We start from the raw sequence: 26,100 nt of genomic DNA, 5'->3' as shown, positions 1-26,100 counted from the left end.
CAGAGGACTGGGAGTGCACAGGGAATTACAGAGGGAGGGAGTCATCTCCATGCATGAGGAATGCAGCAAAACCTCCTCTGACTAAGCCAGCTAATGCACATTGCGTTTTTTTTCTTTCCTGATAATCCTGTTCCATAATATTTCCTTAATAATTTAATATACGAAGAGTAGCCCTCTTGAAAAACATCTAAATCACCAAGTCTGACTTTCAGATGAAACCTTGCCACCCTTGTCCTTGACACGCACCGGGGAGTTTTAGCAGGTATGACTATTTGAGTTCTATCTTGGAGTTAAGGGTTTTTTTTTCTTAATTACTTAATGAATTTACCATGTGGCACAACCCTTGGTACTGCCAAGCAACAGCTTTCTATTACTAGACTGTACGGGTCCGATCCTGCGTTACTGAAGCCAGAAGCAGTATTTGGGAACAGACGTTGGCATCGAAATCTGTAGGAAGGCTTAGAATAACTATACAAAAGGGGTTAGTTGCACTCAGAATATTGATTCATGAGCTCCACGTTTTTTTTGCATCTCTGTTCATTTTATCCAAGTAAGATCAACTGCCCAACTGGACATATAATATATGGTACTGCATTAGAACTAAGGCTGCATTTGGTCATACTCATTAATTAAACTGATTTCTCCTGTAGTGTGTTTTTTTTTTTTCCTAGAGAACTAACAGAGAATGATAATTAAGCATATTATGCATTCTAGAGAACGGTGTTTCTCCTCCTGCCACGGAAACATTAAAGGAGAAAAACATGAACTAAAGCAGAAAATGAAGGGAAAAAAGAGCTAAAATTGGAGTGAGAAGGGGGGAGCATTTCTTCCTTCGGTTTTAACCGATTCCTCTGTGCCTTGGGATGTGTGTGGCAGCCTCGTTACAGTGGAAGAGTTGGAGCAGCGAAAAAGGAAAAAGGCAATTGAAACCTCAAGGAAAGCAGCCCAGCTCACAGGTCCAGCTCCCTCCCTGCTTACGTACAGGTGCAGACTGCAGTAATGCAGCACCCCATTTTTTTTTGAGGGGGATTGCTTTTATTTGCGGCCGAGCCTTGCACGAGAAGGGCCCTGCTCTGGAAGGTCGGTATTGACCCCTGAGCTGGCCTGAACGGAGATGGCGTGAGCTCTTGGTGGTGTTTAATAGCACCTTTGCTTGTAGCGTGCTTGCTTCTTACCCATGAGACCCACGTTGCTCGGTGGGGAGCGCTGCTCTGGTGGAACGAGCATCCTTGGCTGTAGGCAAGCCCTTTGTTTAGCTTTTCCCAAGTTATCGGCGCTGACGGGGTGTCTATTTGCAAAAAGTTGTCTGCTCTGGGGGCAGCATTAGGTATTTGCCTGTCAGCTCCTGCATGCACTGAAGCAAAAACATCCAGGGAGAAAATGAAGTTGTCCTGCAGTTACCTGGTGAAATCTCATGGTATTAACATGTACTGCAATTAGAAACAAGAAGGCCAAGGATTCAATTAGAAACATAGGAAGCAGTTCACTCCCTTTTTTTTTTTTTAAAAAAAAACGTGAGGGATGTCAACGTTCCAGCACCCCAAACGTTGCCGAATTGCCCTGTGAAGTCTGGTGTCTGTTTCCCCCTCCCAGTCTTGGATTTCTGTTTGTTAACTTATTTATCTTTAACACAGGAGGGTTTTGAATGATCTACAGGAGACCTGGCCTCAATCAGGCGAGCTTTGACCATCCTTGCTCAAAGATAAGGCTGCGCTTAGACTATGCCTGTAGCCCACATCAGGTCAGTACCACTTAGAAAAACACAGTTTGGTTCCTTCTCTGTTAGCGCGTTGTCCTCATGTGTGAGCAGTTCGAGGGCCTGCATCGAGGCCATGGCTGCGTGATTATATCCGTGCTACTGCTCTTGTGTGCGGTGCACCAAAATGGGATGCATTTTGGGTGACTCCTCCTCACAGGCACGCAGAGTTTCCCCTCCTTGCCGGCTCCTGCAGGCTCTGGAAGCCTGTGCCGACACACTTCCTTGTACAGTGTTTCGCGGCTCAGTTGCAGGCTGTTTCTTCCCGCTTACCAACATGTTTGGGCAAACTGCGTTCGAGCCTTGCAGACACCTTCTGGTCAGATGGCTCTGGAGCTGCAGAGTGGAGTTTCTTCGCCAGAAAGGTCTCGTTAAACCAGGCACGAGGCAATGTGAGGAGCAGTTGGCGGTCGGATTATTTGCCTTGCGTAGCCGAACCTCGTCCCGCCACGATGGAGCCTCTGCTGTGTGTGAAATGTAGGAAGAAGCTCTACTCGTATTGATTTGTATCGTGACCTGTGCTCGGTTGAGAGTGCTTCTGAGTGTGGATGCAGGTTGTACTGGTTGTGTTCGGAGGAACAATCTGAGTTGCAGCGTGACTATAAACTCCTGCCAAGAAAGGCCCAGGGGAGTTACAGTAGGAAACAGAAGGGGCGGTGAGTTTTCTCTTATGCTAGTGTAAAACTGGAACAACCTAACAAAGTCAGAAGCGTTTAAAACTCAGACGATGCCTTTTACTGCCGAGTATAACATGGCAAGATCGGGGCCGTGGATATCGGACTGGAGCCCAGCTGCTTATTTAGCAAATGTTTGTGGTTATGCCTATGGTGCCGGTGATAGCGTGCACACACCCAGGCATAGGGACTGTAAACCTGCTGCGGACTTTGAGCTCCAGAAGGCAGGCACTGCTCGGCCGGGTGCATCCACAGCACAATTACACAAGGCCAGATCCTGCCGTGTTGCAAATCCAATGTAAAGGAGGGCAGACCGTGGCCCTGAAATTTGGTAGATCTTGCATGCAAAAAAATCCCCAAAACCCAGTTGAAAAATGTACAAATATCATTCATTGCTTTTGAGTCATCTGAAGCCCACCGAACAGATACCGCTCTACTCGTGCCGTAAAGAAAATGAAGCTTTTCCTTTTATTTAATGATTTTTTAATTATGACTCTTGTAATTTCAAGAAGAGGCTTGTTTTCCTGAGTAGAAGGGCCAAATTTCAGCGCCTGGCTGCTGGAAAGTATCCAGCTAGGGGAAATTCTGGTTTTAATTTTCACTGGCTCCTGAGCGATTCGCAAGTCGCTCGTCAAAAGTCAGTAAATGGTTGGTGAATTGCTTTGCAGATCTGGTTCAGGGCAGGTTGTCATCCTCTGTATCACTGACAGAGGATGAGAGAGTTTGGATCTCCTCAAAGGAATGGCTGATAGCATGGGTGGAAGGGGAAAGGTGTGCTGAGGCCTCCAGAACTGGCAAAGCCAAACAGTGGTTTTTAGATGGTCTTTCCCTTTCCTCCCGTTTAAGTGACTTGAGCAGAGTATTATCTGAAATACCAGTCTTGGTGTTTAAACCTCAATTAGATGGGGTCTTTTCAGCTATAATTTTAGGAATCCATGAAATCATCACTTGATCTCCTTCTGTTTTGGCAGATTCACTGTTTCAGTTGGTGGTTTGTTTTTTTTTTTTCCCCTTTGTAGATTTTTGACAGATGCAATTTCCAGGTTAAAGAAATCCTCCCTCTAAAAGTATCCTCCTTCTCCTTTTCGGTTTTCTAGCTGAAAATGGAACTTAATTTCTAACAAGACCATCAGCTTGATTGATCACAAATCATTACAGACCATTTTGAGCATAATACCTAAACGAGTCGTGATATTAATGACTAATAATCGCCTTTATGTTAGGTCTTAAAGCTTTATTGTCCCGAAGTACAACCGGTTTAGTGGAACATGAAAGGCCGGAACGATCCGAGATGCCACTGGGGCTGCAGCCAAAACTGTAAGGTGGTTGAGTTGCCTTTTACAGCTCCGGCTGGGATTACGCTCCCTTTCGAATCGCAATCATTGAAATAACTTAAAATAATCGTCGTCTTTCCAGATAGCGCCTGGTGCCGAGCTCCCGCCCCTTCCCCTTAAGTCTTCGTGCTCTCCAACATCTCCGTTTGGCCTCATTTTTGTGCTTCGGTGGTACAAGCACAGCCCAAATTAGCTGCGAGGATCCCACGGAGGGGGGCCGCCGGCCCCCTCCACTCCCAGGTGAGCTCTCGGGGCGAGGGGCGGCCGGCAGCAATCCCGGTTTCCCCCCCCCCACCCCGGCTCCGCTTGGCCCATCCAGGGACTGACCGGGGTGGGGTAGAGGGGGCCCGGGCCGACCCGGTGGCCAGCCCCGCGGGGGGAGCAGGGCTGGCCGGAGGCAGGCGAGCCCCGTCCCCCGGCCGGGTCCTCGGCGCCGGATAGCAGGGATACTTGTCATATTTGCGGTCGGGGCGCGCTGGCACCCGCCTTTGTCCCGGCCCGCGGCCCGGCTCCCCGGGGAACCCCCGGCGGCGGCGGGCACGCTGCGGGGGCCGCGCCGCCCGCCCGGGGCAGAGGCACGCGTGGGCAGCGCGGGGAGCCGCGCCGGCGGCCACGGAGCGGGGCGGGGGGAGGAGGAGGGGGAGGAGGGGGAGGAAGGCCGAGGCGGAGCTTTGACGCCGACCGGAGGGCGAGGAGCTCGCCGGAGCCGCCCCTGTCGTCAGTGCTGGCGGCAAGTGCTGGGAGCCGGGGTTGGTGCCTCCCCTCCCTCTCCTCCTCCTCCATTGTATAATGCTGCGTGATCGCAGCCGCCGGGGCAGAGCGGAGGCTTAAATCCTCACGCCGCCTGCGCCTGCCTCCTCCACCTCTTCCTCCTCCTCCTCCTCCTCCGCATCGCACCCGGCCCCTCCCCGGAGCGGCGCGGCGAGGGAGCGACATATGGAGCTGCTCTAGGGCGAGAGTTTGCGACCTCCTCCCCTCCCCGCTCCATGCGTTAGTTCTCAGGTGGAGCTGCATGTGGTGAGTGAGGCTGCGGGGCAGCGGCGTGCGGCTTTGGGGGGGCCGGGAGGGGGGGCCGCGACACCCACCACCTCCCCACCCCGCCTTTCCGAGTCATCGGGGCTCGTCTTATCTCTACCTTTAAATTTGTGCCCGGGCAGAGGAGCTCGGGGCGGGTGTCTTCTCTCTTTCCTCCGGGGAGGGGGGAGGAGGGAATCATGCTGAGATGAGCAGAGGGGGGAGAGCGGCAGAGTTGCTCTTAAAATACCTCCCCCCCCCCCCCATCCCCGCCACGCCGATGTGCGGGGATCCCGGGGCGAAGCAGGTGCGTGTAGTTGGAATAGACTTTTTATCGGGGCTGCTGTACCCGGTTAATGCGGGTGGTTTTGCTCTCAAGAGCCGCGCTACATCCGACTGGGAGAAACCGGCGTTACCCCGGTAAGTCAGCGTGTGCGCCGGTGAGCCCCTCCAACCGGGAGCCTACAGCCTTGCTCCGCTTTCCCAGCAAGAGCGGGGACTTCAGGGTACCCCGGAAAGTGCGTGCCATGGTGCCGGGAGAGCTAAAAGGGCCTGGGGGAGACTTTCACTCGGCTGGAGCAAAGCTGTGACATATGGCTGGGCAGAACCCGCCTGGCCCCGCTGGCTGGACCTTTCCAGGGGTTGGTGTTAGGGCGGCAGCAGGGCAGGGGATTAGCGGGTCTTTTCCCTGAGCCCTGGCGCACTTGGGTCTTCCTTGGGAGCGCCGCCAGCACAGGCGTCTGGGGCGGGGGGGGGGGGGGGGCTTTTGTGAGCAGAGTGGGTCATCTTTTGGAAGCAATAGCGAAAAAGAAAATTGGTTATTGGATTTTTCTTCAGGGTGGGGGAACGCTTGGGAAAAAAAAAATCCTTTTGCGATGTCGCTTTCATTTAGAGCGTTGGCTGCTTTGCTCATGTCGGTGTGTCGGGATCTGGAAAGAGGAGTTCTCCTTAAGCGTGGAAATAGGAGTGCAGTTACCTGCTGTCATTTCTTGCATTTGGTGAAGCACAGCTGGAAAACCCAGGGCCACTTTTGTTGAAAATCTGTGGAGAGGGGGTTGTGTGCTGTCCCCTGGGACCCCCGGTGGCTGATTTACAGCTACGGGTCAGCTGCTGGTGTAAAATAAAGCAAATCTGCCCATTTCATCTCCATCTGGGGTGGGGGGCTGTCAGCCCCTTTACCCAAACTTCAGCACAGCACACCAGAGCTGTTGCCTGTGCCGGTCCGTGTTCAGACAAGTCCAAAACTCTCAGGATCAGGAAAGTCCAGGCTTTTTCAGCTAGTGGCCGGTGAAGTCAGCAGGGTGGCCCTCGCTGCTGTCAGTGGGTGCTGGATTTGGCCACGGTAGAGCATGCTCTTGCTCAAACAATGGTGGTAGAGGGCTTGGCTGCCCCCTAACATCACTTTTAGGCTTGTGTCTCTCAAATGGAGTAAACGGTTTCTATTTTGTGTGAGTCGAAACAAGACTTTCCTACCTTTTCGTTCTGATTTTTTTTTTGGGGGGGGATTCACCTGCACAAATGAAGGTGCCTGTGTCTCATGGGCATCTCACAGGGTACAAAATTGACAGAGGCACCTCAAGTTTCCGTCTAAGTGCACGGGAAGCTTTCGCGTGGTAAAACGAACTGTAGAAACGAATTGTGTTTTCTTAAAAGTTGCTGCTGCTTGTGCTTATGTTGCTGTAGAAATTAAGCAGTTGATGAAGCAGGGTAAATTGAAACTAGCCCTTTCTGCTTGAAATTAAAATGCATACGTTTTTACATAATAAGATGAAATCTGTTTTGACGTAGTGAGCTAGTGGTGGTGGTAGAGATAGGAGGAGGATTAGCCGTTTGTGCTGCCAGACAGGTACCTGGGAGCCTGTCCTAGGGAATACTGCCATTGTCCAGGCAAGTATTGCGACATCTAGCCTAACAGCTGTAGATCTTCCTCCTTTCCTGACTGATCCTACATCCATTTAAGTTGGTAGCAAAAACCACCCACTCCTTTTGTGCAGGAACTGGATTGGGCTGCTAACGAATGAAGCCAGACTTTGTGCATATTAAAGCACCACTTTGATTTTTGTGTCAGGCTGATTTCTTTCTCTCTGAAGACGATGAAAAACAAACAGAAAGAAACTTGCTAGCCGTAGGTACTTCAGGTTTTGTCTGTAGATGAAGCAGTCCTAAAGAGCATTAAATATGTCTGTAGGTGCTGATTTATTAAGAATTGTAATTGTATTCCTTTATACACCTGCTATTTTTTAATGGGAAAGATGAAATAATGACAGTTTCTCAGTGTTTTGTTGGAAATAATAGTATAAATAATCCAAGCACTCGAATTGTCTGCCCGAGAGGCATCAAGGAGTTTGAGATAATGTTGTAATATCAAGGAAAACCTGAAATTTCATATTCTAAATTTTCTTTTTAGCTTTCATGAAGTACAACAGATCTTGTACAATATCTAGTTTGAAGGATTTTGCCATCATTTACACAAGCTGCTTTTATTTTTCCAATAAATAATTCATAGGGAAAAAAATTTTTTTTAGGAACTCTGACTTTTTTCACAGTGATGTAAAACACTCCTGGCACAGTTCATCTCTGGCAGTGCTAACTCTAGACAGGTGATCCAAAATACTTGTGACTATTTTTGCTTTTATGTAACATCTTAAAGTGTAATCTGTCAAGCAAGGAGAATGCAGTACTTTGAAAGTGTAAGTAGTCTTCTGGTGATGTACTTTTTATAAGTTCTGGGTAGCAAGAGAGACACCTTCTTATAACTCAGCTTTATATGTGTAACCGACCCGTGAGGAGACAGCTCCAGTTGCAACAGTTCCTTAACACGCACACAAATCAGTGCCAGAAACGGCAGCTTTCAGTTACCAAGTCCAAAGATCAGGAGTGTTCCAAAGGAGAGAGCAAGGTCCAGCTTAAATGTAAGCAGGTTGGCAGTAAGCACGGCTCTTTAGTGTAGATGAGTCTTTTGTGAATTAATAGTTTGTAGAAAGGGGAATTTGCCAGTGTGAGAACAGCACTCACTTTCTTCAGGAGGGTATAGTTGCATGTTTTCTGCCACTTGTTTTATTTCTAAATTTCCATCAGTCAAGAGAAACTGTGCCATCACGAAGAAGTGCCTGTTTTCTGTAAATGGAGAGAGACCCTCAACATGTGTCAGTTCTTTAATTCTTTTATAAACAAAGTCACTTTTTGTGTTTGCTGTAGTGGAGGCTTCAGGTTTGTTCAGCATTACCAGTGCAAACACTGTAACAGAAAATAAGATAACAATGCTGACTGTTCAACGCGAGTGGGGAAAGCGAGCCCTGTGAGTGCAGCGCGAACTTTGCCGTTGGGTGTTCTGAACTCACCTCAGCTGAAATCGAGTCCGAAGCAGACGCGTTTCTGGGAGATGGTAGAAGTTTTGTGGAAGGAAGAGGCCTGTGTGTCCTGCGGCCGTACAGCACCGGTCGCAGCAGGGTCCCTGCCCTCCGTCTCGTGGCTGTATGACTGTTAAACGGTGTGTCCTTGTGCAGCATAGACGCTGCACGGTGACGTTTGCGTCACTGATGGTTCCCGGTGAACGTGTCACATGCTCGGTGTCATTGCAGAGTGGCCAGGAGGAGCTGTGAAGACACTCTAGACCTGCAGCCGGGAGATTCCTCCGGCACCAAGGGGACTTCCTGGGTGGGGAAGAGCTGATTTGAGGGGCATTTCCAAGGGAGAGCGGGTCCAATCTCCAGGAACGTTGGGCAGCTGGTGGTGGTACAGCTTCATCGGTCTTCAGAAGTGACTTTAAGTCATGACAAGGAGCAAGATGGTTTGAAAGGACCAAAGAAGCTGTCAAGTCACCAGAGAGCGAGTTTTTGGTTTTCATGTGTCCCTTCTTTGAAGGTGGAGGCTCAGCTAGCTCAAGTGAGACAGCAGCCACCGCCACATCAGAGTGACTGTGGATTCAGGCTGCTGCAGTGCTGTTAAAACCGTGCTCAGAGTCCTGTGTTAGGCGACTTCAAACCATTATTCTTCCAAATAAGGGGCCGGGTTCGGTACGCTGTTCTGCTTGTATGTAAAACCGTAGGTGTTGCCATATAACGTCTGAAGTTCCCAACCTATATAACATGATCAGTGTTTTGAGAAGCAGTGGGCTTAAAGAGGAATTTCTCATTAATATTGCTCTGGAATTGAGTTTTGAGTGGCGTTGAATGACATGAGTCTCAGCCTGTGTAATTATTGGGAGCCAAAGCCTGTTTACTGTGCTTTCACACCAGTAAGACATATCAGATTTCATCTGACAGCTTCTGCTTCCAGTGAAGTTAGAATAAAAATTGTATTCTTAATATAGTAGAATACAAAGAGAAAAGTGCAAATGCGGGTTGTTTTCTTTTAATGTTATTTTTAAAACTGGGCAGTACATGGAAGTAGCAGAAGAAAGAAGTTCCCTTTTCAAAGGAACCCTGGGTTGGTGGAAAGATCTAAACTCGTCCTAAAACTTGCTCGGATGATCTGTAACCAATAAAACTTATTTTCTTGATCCCAGATTTTCAGTCCCCCCCGGGACACCCTTGTGCTGTTTGAGCCACACTCACTTTTAATGGAAAAGTGACAATTATCGGCTGTTTTCTTACAGTTTCTTATACTAGTCTGTAACATTAGTCGCTAAAATAAAAACTCCTGCCGTGCCAGGCAGGCAATAAGGTTGAGTGAACTGCGCTATAGAAAGAACCACCCATGATTGGAGGTAAACTATGCGGATATATGTTGGGGTGGAGGTTGAAAGGAGCGTGGAGGGCATATTTGAAGCAGACTGTGCAACTGCTACAGCAGGTCTGACTAGTTTGAGATGCCTAAAGGCAGCTTTGTCTTAACTTCAGGTAGCTGCAAAATGAAGTTTTAAAACCTAGTTCAGAAATACATCATCATCTTCCGGTGCCTCCACAGACTCTTTACTTTTCATGTGTTTTTACAGGCACTCTTTCACCCTTGGAAGAAGCGTTTAATGGATACACGTACACGTGCGTGCATATCATTTGCGTATTTTTAAAATGTACATTTTGTCAAGATAGGCTGGCATTTGTGCACAAACCACAGTGGTTTTTTTTTTTAAAGAGTGGTAACATTTTGCTTTCTTACCGCTCTGCACGTGTGTGTGCCTGTGAGAGAGAAGCCACTCTACTTCAGCGTTTTTTGGCGTAGCATGATTTGTTGCCAGTTGGTTCTTGTGCCTTCACCTGCCCCTGTGTAGGAGGAGGGACTTACACTTTATTAGTCTGTGCAGCAGTCAGAGGGATTTTGACCAGGGTTACTTTCATGCTGGCTCTCCCAGGGGTACAGTAACCTGCTTAGGTTACCCTCCTGTGATCTAGCCCATGGCGTCCCTTACCCTCCTACTCCATCTGTTTGGCAAAATTGGCTTTTCTAAACAACCTTCCTCTTTTTTCCCCTAACTAAAGTATTCAAGAAATAACTTGTGAATGAATAGAAGAGAGAGAATATTTCCTATGTGTGTAACATACAGCGTAAAGCTTCCTGTTGCTGCTGTGCTTCCCCTCGCTGGCAGTGGAACATAGCGTGATACATATGTGCTCTGACGATTAGTTTTTTTTTTAATTGTGGGGAAAATCAATGTAATACTATCTTGGGTGAGGTGAATGGGTTGTGACCGACCGACTATGAAATGAAGTTCAGGACATTTAGTTTCAGTTTCCCGATCCCTTCTCCTTCTGTATTTTCCACTCCCAATTTCAAAAGACTTAGTTTGTGGTTAAGTTTGTTTAGTCCATGTTAATTGACATGGAGGCAGTAAGCCTGCTTCGAAATACAGGTTTAATACACACGTTTTTAAAATATGCTATGAAAAGGGTGTCTCTGTAAAAGTTTAAGTGATTTGTTTGTGAATTTAAATTACTACACATTAAAGTTACGTGGACCCCACGGTGGCTGTTTTGAAGAGTATTGCTTTGGTGTAGTAGTTTTTTTTGTGAATTCAAGCAGGTGCCGTGAAAAATGGGATCTCTTTCGTCTCTTAACTTGTAGCTGTTACAGCTTGAGAAGCTGGCCAGAGGCTGGCCAGAGTTCCCTTTGTCAGTTTTCAGAAGGCTCCTCTTCCTTGGACGTGAAAACACATGCTGTATCTCAAGAAACGCGAGAGCTTTAGTACGCTGGACTGAAAGGCCGACAGTTATCATCTTGTTTAACATCACTTAATGCCATCTTAGCAAACATTCGTGTCAAACTTTTAACTAGTGCTTTTTTTTCGTTGTTGTTTTCACTGGTGGTGGAGAAATGTCCAACAGCTTTTCCACCTCTTTAAAAGAAACTTGGAGGTGAGTAGGTGTTTTTTTCCAGAATATACTTGTTTGCAGGGCTGTGCTCGTTTCATTTAAGCAAAATTGTTGAAAACGACTCAAGCCATATAGCTGCTTTTAAGAATGCCAGGGAAACACCTTCTTTCTTTTCTTCTATTTTAACTTTCAGTAGCAAGAAACTGGTTAGCAAATAAAACCTGCAGGCCAGAAACTAAAATGACTTGTCATTGCTGGGATGTATGTTGCATTTTGCAGTATGTGTTTCTTTAGAGGACTTTTTTTTCTTCTCTCCTCTCCTTCCCCCCTGCCATTCGCTGCATTTTCAGTTTGACTGTGATAATTTATTCAACACTGTTTTCAGAGCAATAACCTACTTTTTGGCAAACCATTCAGTTCCTTCCACAGTAACGTGGGTACTTTTTTCCCCCCATGTGTTTATTAAGGGTCTACACAAGGGGGAAAAACAAGGCGTCTGTGGGGAAAAGATGCTACGATATGCCTGAAAGCAAGGATTCAATCCAAGTAATTATACATACGCGAGGAAAACTCTCTCTTATTATACACAAAGGGGTCTCGTCTCTCTTGGATGCACACACAATTCTCATTAACCTTTGTAGGAATTATACATACCCAGCGAAGAAATGCCTACAACTCTCAGTCCCTATGTACACTAAAAATATCAGCTGGACCGTGACACATGTGTGCCAATAGAGATGTCTTGTACAGTCTAACACAAACGTTGCTGTAATCTATTGTTCCGAGCGACGTTGCAGAGGAGGAGGGATGTGTAGCCGGTCTTGCTATTTCATCATTCTCCCTTAGAATCTGACCAGTAGCATCTTGTCATTACAGGCATGTAATTTTAGCAGTGAAAAGGGAGCGTGTGTTTGCTAGTCTCTGTCACTTTCTGGTGGCCACGCTAGCTCTTTCAGATTGTTTTGAGTTTAATTTATAAGTAAGGTGCCTCTTTTTAGCCAGTGCTTTTGCTCTGCTGATGCCTGCCGGCTCTGCAGCGGTAAGAAATGGAAGGCAGTCAGCCCTTGGCTGAATTGGGCCCTGAAGCAGTACACAGCCGTCGTAATTGCTGCTGCTCCGCCGCTTGAAGAGATTATATTCCTGGTTCTCCCAGCGCAGAGCTGTGCGCGCCAGCTCTGGTGTGGCTCCTTGCCCGTTGGTGGGGAGATTTCATCGTGCCGTGGTCCTGCGCGTGGGACCGGCGTCTCCTGCTTCCGTGCAAGGAGTCCCAGAGCGCTGGACTTGTGAAAAGAAACCGTGATGTGGAGCAGGGGGAAGCTTCTTGGCTGATCCCCGCGAGCCTCGTGCGTAGAAGCCCTGGCATATTTTACGGGTGACAACAAGCAGAGTCTGCTGAATAATCAGCTAATCACGTAGTAAAGTCAGAGGATCTGGCCTAGTGCTGTGCCTGGCTGTATTTACTGCGGCTCTGATTTCCTACTACTGATGCCCAGGTGTGCCATGCGGCTCCTGGTTCTTGAGCTTTTGATATTGGCAGCGGAGTTGCTCAGCCCGTGTGTACACAGCGCAGTATGATTTGACTCGAGCTCGGCAGGCCTGGCTGCTTCCTTAACGCTGCCACGTGGAGACCCGAATTTCAGAATAACCTCAGCCCGGCTCTTTCAGGTGGCTCTTTGAAGCACAGAGTCTCAGCCAAGCTGATCCGTGGTGAGGAGGCTCCTGTGTGGTGGCACGGGCACTGCTGTGAGTAGACGGTGCGTGCAGGCGTGCTGGGGAAGGATGTAAAGAGGATTTGGCACAGAGGTGACCCGAGGAGAGGGCAGCTTTGCCGTCTTGCTTGAAAATCTCTCTCCCCTCAGTGACTGACCCAGTAGTAGGGAGCTGGGAATCCTTCACCCTGATCTGGCTCAAAGCAGGTGCTGCTGGGGTTGGTGGTCAGCGGGGCCACGTCTACACCAGGTCTGGTAAGGGTGAGGTGGCATTAGCAGTGGTAGAAAGCTTGTTTCATAAAACTTCCAGTTAAGGAGAAAACCAAACAAGGGCAGGCTGGGGCCTCGTTTGCATCTGCTGGGGGCTGTTGTGAGGATGCTGATGGGAAGTCCTGTCTAAAGCAGAACATGTGAGAGTTGACATTTTGCCTATATGAGACCTTTTAAGATAGAAATTACTTCTGCTGGACAATCCAAACCTGTTTGTTTTTTTCTTTTTTTTTTTTTTTCTTTTGTTTTTTCTTTTTTTTCTTTTTTTCTTTTGTTTTTTCTTTTTTCTTTTTTTTTTTTCTTTTTTTTTATTTTTTTTTTTTTTTTCTTTTGTTTTTTATTTTTTTTCTTTTTTTTTTTACTTTTTTCATTTTGTTTTTTTCTTTTTTTTCTTTTGTTTTTTTTCTTTTTTTTTTCCAGTAAAGACAACTGCCTTCCTGTACATGAATAAAACCTATTTTGAATAAGTGTTTTCTAGCCCTGGTACGATGCAAAGCGATATCCCCCTTCTTGCTTTGTACTGAAAAGAAGTTGTCGGAGTTGCTCAGAGCTTTTGCTCTTGCCTTCAGCCTCACAGCTGGTTCGAAATACGCCTAGCTAGCTTTCCATGCACGGAACCTGTGCAGTCTTGTTCACCTTCTAATTCTGCCAGGGTAGACTTTAATGGTTTAACGAGCTAACAAGTGCTCGTCTGATTTAAACTTGCATTATGTTCTGCTACCCTGATAGAATTCCTAATATTATAAACACCCTTAATAACACGGCTATAATCTAGAAAACCTGCTCTCCTTTTTCCAAACAATTACTTAATGAGGCAGTAATTTATTCTAAGCTATATTTATTGGAGCCCATTCCAGCTTTATCAGACATACTCTGTTTGGTGTGTGCAGTTAGTCAAAAACATTAAAACTGCTCCACTTCTTCCAAGGGAACATGTTACATTTAGCAAACTGACAGCATTAGAAACTGTTTCCAATTTAATAGAAGCATATGTTTCCTGCAAGACTTAGCACACTGCAGAGTCGGAGATTGCCTTAGACTGCGGCTTTGCCTTTTTTTAGCGTGGTAAAAAGGAGCTGGAAAGCGAAGGCAGAAGTGGAGTTTGCAGTCATGTTTTTGGTTGTTTTGCTTGCTTTTGTTTTTCAGAGAGCCATCTAGCTGGACTTCGACGGGCTGCAAGTTTAAGAAACTATCAAGAAAGTAGCGTGGGCGGCGCACGTAGAGCTCTCACTCGAAACGCAGTTTCTGATCATTAACAAACAGCAAGAGCTTGCTTTGCCCTCTGGGCCTCAAATAGTACAGTATGCAACAAGGGAGAGCAGGCAAGGCACGAGGATGGAAACAGTAGGATCAGATTACAGTTTCAAAATATCGCTGGAACACGTTGGCTGGCGTTACACTATTGACTGGCTTTATAATTGCATTGCTTATTTGCTAGGGAAGGCTTCACCTCACTCCGTGATTAACGTGGACGCTCCTTCGGGGACCTGGGGACTTCAGGCTCCGAGTACCAAAGTCAAGCCCCACAAGAGCTGCGTGACTTCAGATGCTCCTCAGATGAGAGTCTGAGCTTCCTCTGATGTCTTGTCTCCTGTTTGCCAGGAGGTTTCCTTGTGCAGTCCCTAGCTAATTCCTGCTTAGATTAGCTCCCGAAAGTCACCCGTTATGGTTTGTCTTCTTACTTCAATTTTAACTTGAGACTAGAAAAGACTGCTGTCACTCAGCTTGCTAATCTCTCTGCTCCAGTTTTCCCTCTCGGTGCCTAAAGCAGGGGACTAAGGCTGCATTTCTGTAGGAAGAGGGGGCTGCTTTTCTTGTTAAATGCAGGAGTGGGGTGCTTCCTGCTGGGATGCTGAGCAGCTTTACTTGCCTCTCTGCTTCTTCTGGAAGAGCCGAGGTTCACCCATCCAGCACAGGAAGAATTAAGTCCCTAGAAAATATAAGTGAAAAATACCTGCCACTCACAGTTACTGCTGGCACCGACAGCCTTGCAGCGAAGGCTTGCAAACATAAAAACAATTCCCTGTACTCTCTGGAAGCACAGAGCTACCCAGGAGGCCAATTTTTTGATATAGCTCTAAAGGAGAGTTTTGTAAGTGCTTATTAAGCCTCACTCAGTTTAAAAAAAGAAAAAAAAAAAAAGGCAGCCAGAATTAATGTAAAAATGGTTAAGTGTCAGGGAAAACAAACCTTGTAAATGAGGAAAGTCTGAGCACTGCGTCTGGAGAGGACAGAAACCTCAGCACAGCTCTGTTGCCCGTACCTCTTGTCTAGGCTTGAGGTTTTTGTTTTCTAACTCAACGTGTGATGTGAGACCCAATTCTTACCAGGCAGCAGTTGTCAGGAGTCCTCTCGAGCCAGGCAACATGGATGCATTACACTCGAACGAGTAAAATCTGTATCAGATCCCGAGAAGCAGCCTTGCAAAAAAAACCCCAAAAACAACAAAAAAATCCCCACACCACACCGCCCGTCAGTGTACAAATTGCAAGCCAGCTGCAGCATATTGAACGTAGCCGTGCGTTACTGCGTGGTACATGCTGTACTAGCTCCCGGGGATGCTGCCGTGCCAGGATTTAAAGACCTCGATGTCAAAAGATGAAATCTTCAAGGAGGGGTGATTTTCATCACGCAGCGGCTGTCTCCTCTGAAAGTCCGTGTTGCTTATTTGCTCCAGTCCTGGAGTTAGACCTCAACACCTGGGCTGTTCAGCTTTCTTCCTTGTTTTCAGTGAGGCTGGGAGAACGTGCCAAATTTATACTGGCGTTCCCCTCGACTGTTTCCCTTCCTTTCCAGCTTTCAATGGGAGGAGGATGCCTGTGCTCTCGGAGGGCAGGCCGGCACCCAGCTGCCAGGGCAGGTTTGCTCTGTTTTCCTAGGATCCTTCAGGCCAAGGAGCATTGTTCTGCGGTGGGTGAAGCTGTGGTCCTGCCCCGAGGAGGTCTTCCTGAGAGACATGGCTGCTCTCCCTCTCTGCCATCGTCTTGGGGACATGGAAGCAGGGACGGGGAGAGAGTTTTACCTGTTTGCCTCCCCAGCTGTAAGGGACAGAGGCTTTGAAGTAGTGAGGACTAGTTACCAAGTTCAGGTGGTCCCTCAAGCTGGACCTGGCAGCACTGAAATGCCTCGTGGTAGCCCAGCCTGCCTCCGCTAGCTCAAGCCCTCGTCTTGCCAGTTGAACCCAGTTGGCACAAAAGGCCTTTTTATTTTGGTCCTGCAGCTATCTATGCCAAATCCTGATCCTGCTGAAGTCAGTAACAAAACACTCATTGACTACCGTTGGGCCAGGATACAGCCAATGCAACCCTCAAGGATGAGGAGTGAGGGATGGAGGAGAGGAAAATAATATTTCATGTGCCAGAAGTGACACAGAAAGCACTTGCGTAATTTACAGGATAGAGTCTCAGAGAAACCCCAGTGAGGTTCATTTATACCTGAGGTTTGGGAAACTTTGTTTTGGGAATGAAATGTTCAAATTCAGTACTCTGTTTGTGGTTTGGGGGCTTTTATGGGGGGCTTTTGTGTTGTTTATTTTTTTTCTGCGCATGTGCGTACATGAAGTAGTGTTTTATTTTAATTCCCCTAAGATGCCTTTTTCTTTCTCTGTCTTTTTTTTTTTTTTTTTTGTTCCCTGTGGTTTTACTTACCCAGGATTTCAGAAAGGAACCGGTTGTGCTTTAAACTCCACTTTTCTGCACAAGCCCCCGCTGTTCACATCTCTCCGTCAGCTTTCGGCCGTGTTAGGAGGAGCGGTTGCCGGTGGACTCCAGGGTTTGATGCTTTCACCTTTTTGAGCAACATGGTGCTCGTTTTAAAAGTGAACCTTGCTGAATTAAGCTCTTCATCCTTTAGATCAACCGATAGGGTGGTGTAAATATGTGAGTGGAAACGTGACTTCTTAAAGATCCTTTTCCGCTGTCCCTCATGGTATTCGGTTCCTCTTTCTGTTTTTTTTCCCTTCCTGTCTGCCTTGATGAGTGGGGAGGGACTAGTGGGTTGTGGAATTGATTTCCAAGAAGAGCCCTCAGTCTTGAGAGACGTTTTAAACTAAACTGTTAAAAGCCTTTGAGAATTAACATTAAAGGGTATTTTTATTATTGGTGAGATAACCAAATCACTTACTCCCCTCCATTTCTATATATCCAGTGCTTCCCTGTGCCAGACTCCCACTTACTAAAGGTTTCAGAAGTAGTCCGGCAATGACAAGGTATAACGTCCTAAGTACAGTCAATAAATACAATGCTTCTCTCACGATGTGCGCCTACCTCTGTCCTCTGGAGAGCGAAGGATCCATCACTAAGTGGGCTCAGAGACATAGTCAGGCATTGCACAAGCTTTTCTGTGTTTAATCGATGATGGTTGACTCCAGAGAACCACCCGCTCCAGCCTGATTATCTCTTCTACTGAGCTCCAACTGCATTTTTTTCCAGCTCTGTCTGAAGAGCGTTCAGAGCCAATAAAAGGAAGCTAAATGACACGCAAATGAAAAAATATATATTACTTTTGTTTTTCAATTAAGAAAAGCCAACTCCCAAACAATGCTAGGGTTTCTCCGGCTCTGAGACGCATGCAATCACCCTAAATGGGCGAAAAAGCAAGTTCAGTCTTTCTCAGCAACAATAGTTCAGCTTTTGGGTCTGGGTCTTCCAGAGGCAGAGCCAACTGGTAGATAACATTGGCGAAGATCTCCAAGTAACTCCCCCCGCCCCAATCCCCGGATAAATGCAGTTTTTCCTTTGCCTTTCTTCAGCTTTCTGGTTCCACATACCTAAATAACACTGAAAACTAACTTGCATACCAAACCCCTGCAACACCCTTTATTAAAACAACAACAACAAAGCGACATCCCATCTCAACTCTTAACGCTTGGCCCCAAAATGAAATTTGCTGGCAGACAGATGGAAATGCAGCAGAAATACTTCTGGCTGGGACTGCTGCTCAGCCAAAACAGATGCACAAAAGACCCTCCGTGGACGTGACCCCTTGTTGCTGCCTGTCCAGTCATGCATTTTGGTGGATTGCTGTTGTCTGGCTGTCCCTGTTATGGCCGTGTGACTTGGTAGGCCAACTCTTGTCTTCTGGCACCTGGCAAGGTGTGGGTATATCTCATTTTGGACTGATCTTTGCCCAACTTGATCCGTAAGTTTGGTGTTTTCGTTCTCCCAGCAGGAGCTTTGGCTGGAAAGGCGAGGAGCAAAGTTTCTGAGATGAACAGAACTGAACCAGATCAAATGTTGGCATCGTATAGCTTGTTTTTTCTTTTTTTTTTTTTTTTAAATGTTATTCGGTGTATTAAGACATAGAAAATGAATCTCTTTCATGTAGGCATGAAACTGTTGGTTGAAGGAGGGAAGAGATGGTTTGAACTGTAAAGAACGAACAGGCAACGTTGTGTTAAGCTGTGGCAGTCAGAAACTATAAAATTCCTCTATGGAGATCCAGAGAAAGGCTTGCAAGCCTGAAGCCTGTCTGTTTTTACTGACTCTATCAGTCGGTCTGAAAAGATACTGCCTTCTTGCTTTGCTTAGAATGAATACAGTGATTTATGAAAACTGGAGGAAAATGTTTTTACAATTCCCGGTTGCGTGCCAGAGGAGGAGGGGATAAAATAAAACTCCATAAAGCTGAGAGTCTAGAGGTGCTCTTGAGCCCCCTGTTTTGAGGAATAAAATCCCCTTTCCTTAGGCTGGCATCCTGCTTTGCCGCTTTAATGGTTAAACTCGCTTCAGAGAGCATTTCTGGGGAAAAGGAAACTGAAAGCTGCGCTGGAAAGCTAGTAGGTGAAATTGGGAGTTGCCTCGTCTATTTTATCTTTTAGAAGGACAAGCTCTGAACCAAGCTTTGTGAAGATCGAGTGAGATGTGAAAGCTTGACGGTCACACACACAGGAAACCTTGCATCATTTCTAAGCTTCCTGGAAAATGACGTAGTGAGGTTATCATTGTGTTTACTGATGATGATCCCATAGCTCCTACTGATCAGCTTAAAAAAAAGTCTTAAATTACCAGCACCTCAATCTGGGATGCAAATGGGCTCAATGGGGTTAATTTAAAACGCTTGCTGACGTCTCCTGACAATAATAATTAATAATCAAGCACAGGGAACGGAGCGTGGCCACCCGAATGGTCCGTTTTCTTTATCAGGCGAGGAAAAAAAGGTTTGCTTTGTGCAGTGAATATTTTTAAACATTCCTTGCAGAGCCTGACAAACTTCGAAACTCTCCTAGTCCCCAAGCCATTAAAAAAATTCTCCTTTAAATAGAGCATTGTGGAAGGAGCGTTGGTATGTCTTTAGGACAGAGTCTGTCTCTTTTCAGAGGAAGCGGATAGTAGGAAGAGATGGAAAGCTGCTCACTCTCCTCCTAACCCATCGCTGCTTTGAAAACCAGCTGGACTTGGGCAGGGGTTTGGATTCTTGCTAACCTGATCCTCCCTTTCTTGCTCTATCTGTCCGAAGTGGAAGGAAGCATGTCCGTCATGAATGCTTGAACAGCAACCCCCCCCCCACACACACACCCCCCAAACCCACGTGCACAGCTCTGGAGTAGTCCATGGAAGTAACACTAGGGAGCAGAGAAAAACCAGACTTCAGCAGTAGTGCTAAATTTCAGAGGTTTTGTTCACCCGAGATTCCAGGCGCGGGGATTGCTGGTAGCTGGCCAAGGAGCTTGGATGGCAGCCTACCCGTTCCTCAGCTCCGCTCAGCTTGCTCCCTCCCCCCCGCCTTTCTTTTTTTAATTGCATAATATGCTAGAAAATGATCTGGATTTGGGACTTATTTTTAACCAGAAGAGGCTCACTTCACCCAATCTGATTTTGGATTTAACATCCAGCAAATGCTTTCTGAAGCTTTTTTGTGTCGAAACCCTGACTTCTTTTGCCCCCTCTCCCTTTTCGCAAGGGCTCTTTGCTTTTAAAGGTTTGTCAAACATTCTTGGGGATGTTTGCAAGTCCTTAGCTACTGCAGGACCGGTGTAGGGCGATCAAATTAGTGTTAGAGCTGCCTGGTGCAGTCATTTCGCAGGCATGGATCCTGTTGGGGGAATTGGGAATTGTACTTGGATAAGGAAAGTGAGTTTTGTCTCCTAGACGATAGCTAGGAGATAGCTGCATAATAAAGCTCCTATGAGAGGAGTCAGGTTTGGGGTTAAAAATCTATTTATATGCCTGTTGCAACTTCTCTCTGGGTAGCTGCGGCTGGAAAGCATCTTCCACTTTTTCTTTTTCTTTTTTTTTTTTTTTTAAATGAGGCAGAAAGCTTCATGCCATTTTATTAGCATTTTGTTAAATGGAGGGGAGGGACACAGGGATGAACAGGGAGCTGTCCGTGATCCTATTAAAAGGGCAGCTGGGTTAGTGCTTGAGCACCTCGCTGCTCTACTCAGGGAAATGAAAGAGGAAAACCCAAACGTTGGCCATTAAAATGTGGAAGCATCCGGGAAGGGGTGCTTCTCTGCAATGCCTGCTGTCCTACCCCTGTCTCCGCAGGACTTTTCCTTGGCTTATTTGATGCAGCCCATGGGACAGGCAAGTGAGGTATAGCACCGGCCTCTGCTCCTTCTAGTTTTGGTTTAGATGCAATAAAACATCTTTTCTGGTAAACTGGGTCCGTGCAGGTAGTAGGGGAGAGAGTCAGAGGGAACCTGCTGTCTCACAAGCACTGCAAGAAGTGACCGTCACATGGACCATGCGGTTTCACCCACGTAATCCTGGGAATTTCACCAACCCAAACCCTGGCTGCTCAGCGAAGGTGAGGGGTGGTGTGGGGCAGAGAGGGTTGCTGACCCTAAAGCCCTCCCTGTTCAGATGCATAATGTTAGGTTGTGCCTCTGTCACAGTACAGCAATTCCTTCGTTCCTCTGCGTTTGGGAGGATCTTCATGTCACAAAAATAAGGGTGACAAAGTGAGGCTGGGACTGCGCTGCGTAGAGGAGTGTTTCCAGGCGCTCTGAAACATCCTCGAAGAGACAGCACAGGGGATTGAACTGCCCTACTTACTCTTGGCTCAGAAATGATTTGTGACACGGGGCAAGTTTGGTAAAATTCCCTTTGTTTCCTTCTTCAAAATCTGCCATCTGACCAGGAGAAAAAGCACGTGCGTTTATGCTGACTTTTATTCTTTAGAAAGCCCTACGGCATTCTTTTGTTCTCAAACGAAACCTGACATAGTCCTGAGTGAGGGACACGCTTTCATGGGGGAGAAGTGAAGACAAATGGTGCCTCTGGAGCAATGCATCCTTGCTCTGGTGCAGAAGCTGTTCTCCCTCTGGCTATCGAGCTCCCAAAAGCCTTACCAGGCCTTAGCCAGGCAGGAGCTGAGGGAAGGATTTCAAACACCTCTGTGTGAAAACACTTCCCGTGCTCCGAAGAGCAGAGGGTGGGAGTGCAGCCCACCCCAGCCGGAGTTGCCGTTGCTTCCTGTGCAGGTGGGGACGCAGCTCATCCCCCTGCCCCCAGCCAAGGGGCAGGCAGGGCCTTGCGCTCCCATGGGGACTCGGAGCGTGGGACTGGAGTGCTCCCCGAGGGGCTGGCTCCTGGATGGGGTGTGCTCTCTTCAGGAGATGCTCCTCCGAAGCTTTCCAAGGCAGGTGCCAGGGACCTGGGCACTGTCAGGATTGAAGGCCCTGGCTACAGCAGCGGAGTGTGGTACAGAGAATGGTCTTGGAGATTAGACTAAAAGACCTGATGGATCTTCTTCTTCATCTGTAATTTGTCTAATTCTGAGTGTAATAACTGTGTTTCCTGCTCTAGAAGTTTAGCCCTTAGGTGATCCGTTAAATCAACCCGTGAGGTCAGAGATGCATGTATCCTGGTGTGCTAAAGGGCCGAGTCTCCCGAATTCACCGGGAAGGTTTCTCTCAGTATACAATTGCTTGAGCCTCACTCCCCTTCCCTCCATAAGCACGCTTTTGAATAAAAAGGGAGATTCACTGTAAGAACCTCGGTGTATTACGTTTGCATTCCCAGGCGTAGTACTGCATCAAGTCAGGAATTTTAAAGGAGCGTTCAGCATAGCATCGGTAGCTCGTGCACCTACATACAGATATTTGGGGACCATATGCTTAACATATGCAAGAGGGAAATTTGCTGCCAAGCGCACAAGGGCTTGAGTTTTATAGATGCTGTTTGAGTTCCTGCTTGGAATTTACCAGCGTAGCCGTGCTTAAACATGACGGACCAGAGCACCGCGTTAAGGCAGCTTCTGCTTCCTCATTGTGCTGCTGTGGGCCAAGAATGAGTGAGTTATGTGGACAGGTTTCCACTTGTGACTGTTAGGGGTAAGCAAGGAAGGGACAGAGCGGCCAATCTGTCCACACCACATGTGCAAGGGTGGACCGTGTGTGGGTGGACTGGGGTAGTGATTCAGGCTGGAAGAGCAGGCTTCAAGCTGTGCTGGCTTCATCAGTCTCTTCTCTTTTCTTCCAGATATATGTTGGGGAAAGGAGGAAAGCGGAAGTTTGACGAGCATGAAGATGGGTTGGAAGGCAAAGTGGTGTCTCCTACTGACGGTCCCTCTAAGGTGTCTTACACCTTACAGCGTCAGACTATCTTCAACATTTCCCTTATGAAACTTTATAACCACAGGCCATTAACCGAGCCAAGCTTGCAAAAGACAGTTTTAATCAACAACATGTTGAGGCGAATCCAGGAAGAACTCAAACAAGAAGGCAGCTTGAGGCCCGTGTTCGTGACCGCTTCGCAGCCCGCCGACCCTCTTGGCGACAGCTTCCGCGAGGCCCCGCCGGCGTTCAGCCATCTCGCCTCCCAGCCCCTTCTCCCCACCGACTTCGTAAGCACTACGCCCCTGGAGTCTTGCCTCACCCCGGCCTCGTTGCTCGAGGACGACACTTTTTGCACTTCCCCGACTGTCCAGCACGATGGTCCGACAAAACCACCACCTCCTGCTCTCCAACCAGTAAAGGACAGCTTCTCCTCAGCCTTGGACGAAATCGAGGAGCTTTGTCCAGCACCTACCTCCGCAGAGGCAGTAGCAGCCGAAACAGCAGCCCATGACTCTAAAGACCATCCCGGCGAGTCCGACGTTCAAAAGCCCGAGGGCCTCCCGGAGAGCAGAACGGCCGAATCGAAACTCATGGACTCGCTCCCTGGAAACTTTGAGATAACGACTTCCACGGGTTTCCTCACAGACTTGACCCTGGATGATATTCTGTTCGCTGACATTGATACGTCCATGTATGATTTTGACCCCTGCACGTCTGCCACAGGGGCTGCCTCAAAAATGGCTCCTGTCTCAGCAGATGAGCTCCTAAAAACTCTCGCTCCGTACAGCAGTCAACCAGTAACTCCAAATCAGCCTTTCAAAATGGACCTCACAGAACTGGATCACATCATGGAGGTGCTTGTTGGGTCTTAAAATATAGAAATATAGCAACTTGGGGTGTTTTCTTTTTGGTTTTGTTTTTTTTTTTAATTTTAAGTACCAGTATATACACTCGGTAGTATTTCCATAGTCCCTCCCACCCCCGATTCACAGCACTGTGCATGCGTCCTTGCTTGCCTTTTTTGAAAAGAAAAGGATCACACTAGTTTTTTGCTTCAAGCAGAGTTGGAGTGCCTTCATCCATGTATGACCACTTCTAATGTATTTTTTTTAAAGTGGTTCCTCAAGGAAGACCGAATATCCTGGTATAGGAAAGAATATGTATTGTAGATGACGTTATGTTATTACAAAAAAAAGGAAAAAAAAAAAGACAAAAAAAAATTGTAAAAGCTAAGCACAAGGATTATGTTGGGGAAAGCTGTAAATTGCATGTGCATATTTGTCTATTTTTTCTATAAGTTTTATTGCAAGAGGTAAAAAATTTTATTATTTAGATAATCTCAATACCATTTTAGCCCTGTATAGGTTGACTTAGCAATTCAGCCTTTTGGAGGCATTAACCTGCTCCTCTTTAAGTGTTGCATTTACATGGCTGTTTAGAAACTGCTGCCCAAATTTATTTTATATTTTTGTACAGATTCTGCAGTTTATGATATTGTTTTTTCTAAAAACAAATGCTGTTTATACACACAAAAAAAAAATAGCTATTTTGATAGGATTTGCTCACATAGTTCCTGCATAATTCAGATGTACAAGAACCACTTGTACTTTTATACAGAGTTGTAATGTTTTATATGTGTATGGTGCAAAGAGGAAATTGGATCAAATAAGCCTGCAGTCGGTTTCCCTGAATGCAAACAAAAAAAGTGCTTTAAGAAAGGGCTGGGAGCTGCTTCTGCAGGAGTTTCACAAGTGTTTGCTCCCTGCTGTACCCACTGCGCACTACTGTGATTCCTGAAACTTAGAGCCATGTCCTTTTCCAACACGTATGTGAAGCAGTTGGCAGGAAACAGTTGTGGAACTTCACCCGAAGAGGTCCCGAGCGCCACCGCGGCTGCAGCCTCCCGGTCCGGGCACCGGGCCGGTGCCTCCAAGCCCTCCCGCGTCCCCTTGCCGGGACACCCATCCCATGCGACGCGGAGCGCCTTAACACAGTGGTGGATCAGCACTTCCTCACCCGAAGCTCCCGGGAACGGTTTTGAGGGGGAAACGTGCCCGTCGCTCACTGAGAGCCAACCTCTGGCGGCAGCCTTCCTGACCGATGGGTGTCCATGCGGAGCGGGCAGAAGACTGGCGTTGACAGCATCCACTCGTCCTTTCTTGGAGCATTTCTCCTTCCCTCTCCCCACCTCACTGTGCTAAGTGCTGAAAAAGGCAACTTCAGTATTACTGCAGTGAAGCTCATCTCTTACCTGCACTGGATGACTATCTTGACTATCCATTGCTGTTGGAACTGGAGCCAGTCGTGTTACATCGCTTGGCATCTCGTAGAGGGTTGGTTTCTTGTATCAACTGTGTTACCTGCTTTACACTTTATAGACCCGTTTTACGACGACTATACAGACACAGCTTTCTATGCATGGTCCCGTTCCCCGTAACACCCGAGAAGTCTTCTCATTACTGCACCAATAGCGTTTTTTTAAGTTCGTTGTGGTGTACATTTAATTTAAAAGAAGAAAAAACAAACAAACAAATGACAAAAAAAAAAAAAATGGTTGCAATGTATCATACCTATTGCTGAAGTTGCTATGGCATTTTAGTTTTTCAATGGTACTTTAGCTGTTGAGCGCCGGTCACAACCTATATTGTTGACATGCCTATGGCTTCTTTAGGAATAACTTTTATATTTATTTAAGAAATTTTAAATTATGTTTTACGTCATTTGGCAATATTCAGCCGATTCTGCTCCCTTCTTGTCATGGATGAAATTGGGTCTTGTCTGCCTTTTAATGAGGCGGCTTTTTATCGATTGGCACTTTAAACCAGGCCATATATATTTATTAGTGTATAGGTAGAGGGATGTAACGTAGATATGCACACAGGCACAGTATGAAAGCGAACACGTTTTCGCAATGAAGGAACTCCTCATGGAAATGAAACGCGGCACGTACAAATTACGAAACGCGCTTCTGGCTCCTGATTCATCCGCCAGGGTGAGACGGGGGGGGGCTGGGGGAGGAGGAAGGGAACTGGCTGGGGGGGTGGGTTTTGCTTGCTTCTTTTTTCCCAAGTTGAACTCAGTGAAGCAGTGGGATGCTGATGGATTTACAGTTGTTTCATTACACGGACTAAAAAAAAAAATAAGTTATTGCTTCAGGCGGAAAACTGTTGACCAAGGTAGCTTTAGGGACCATCGGAAGCAAAGGGGTGGAGAAGGAGCGACTGGACCTCGTTCAGCCGCCCTTCTTGGCCCTTGTAGGAAAACGAACAGCCCTGCCGGATTCTGCACCTCTTGTAACTGGAGTAACTGGGAAAAACCATAGCCACGCGAGGGCTGCGTGTCTGGCTGCACAAGCCTGTAGGCGTGTGGAACCATCAGCAGTTTCACACGGTGACTTGGTAAGCACTTGCCTTGCCACGGTTAAAAACCTGATTTACAGTATGCTGGAGGTGCCCTTTTTTTCGAGATTACTTACAAATTTAAACAAATACCATATGCTAGGCGAAAGTTCCCATCGATGCCATGTTTGGAGAGCTGGGAGGGTAGTTGAAGTTTTTGTATCCATCCACAGAACAGGAAACGAGCTAGCT

General features: G+C 47.1%; 1 protein-coding gene across 6 annotated transcripts in view; it reads left to right on the top strand.

Moving 5' to 3' along the window:
- The window catches only part of SERTAD2 (SERTA domain containing 2), an 83,926-nt gene extending 58,425 nt beyond the window's left edge, over window positions 1–25,501 (top strand). For 4 of the 6 annotated variants that reach the window (XM_086631865.1, XM_086631866.1, XM_086631864.1 and 1 more), the window contains one exon: window positions 22,434–25,501. In XM_086631865.1, coding sequence (XP_086487991.1) covers window positions 22,438–23,382 — 945 coding nt within the window. In that variant the 5' untranslated portion in view covers window positions 22,434–22,437 and the 3' untranslated portion in view covers window positions 23,383–25,501. Of the gene's footprint in view, window positions 1–4,547; window positions 4,782–16,822; window positions 16,887–20,623; window positions 20,758–22,433 lie in introns of those variants that run through there. The other 2 variants (XM_086631862.1, XM_086631861.1) reach the window with 2 other exon arrangements.
- Window positions 25,502–26,100: the final 599 nt, after the last annotated feature.

Source organism: Tauraco erythrolophus, chromosome 2 (assembly GCF_009769465.1).
Source record: "Tauraco erythrolophus isolate bTauEry1 chromosome 2, bTauEry1.pri, whole genome shotgun sequence".
In the NCBI taxonomy this organism is placed as follows: Eukaryota; Metazoa; Chordata; class Aves; order Musophagiformes; family Musophagidae; genus Tauraco; species Tauraco erythrolophus.
Note: the sequence above shows the minus strand (reverse complement) of the source record. Positions and strands in the feature narration are given on the sequence as shown.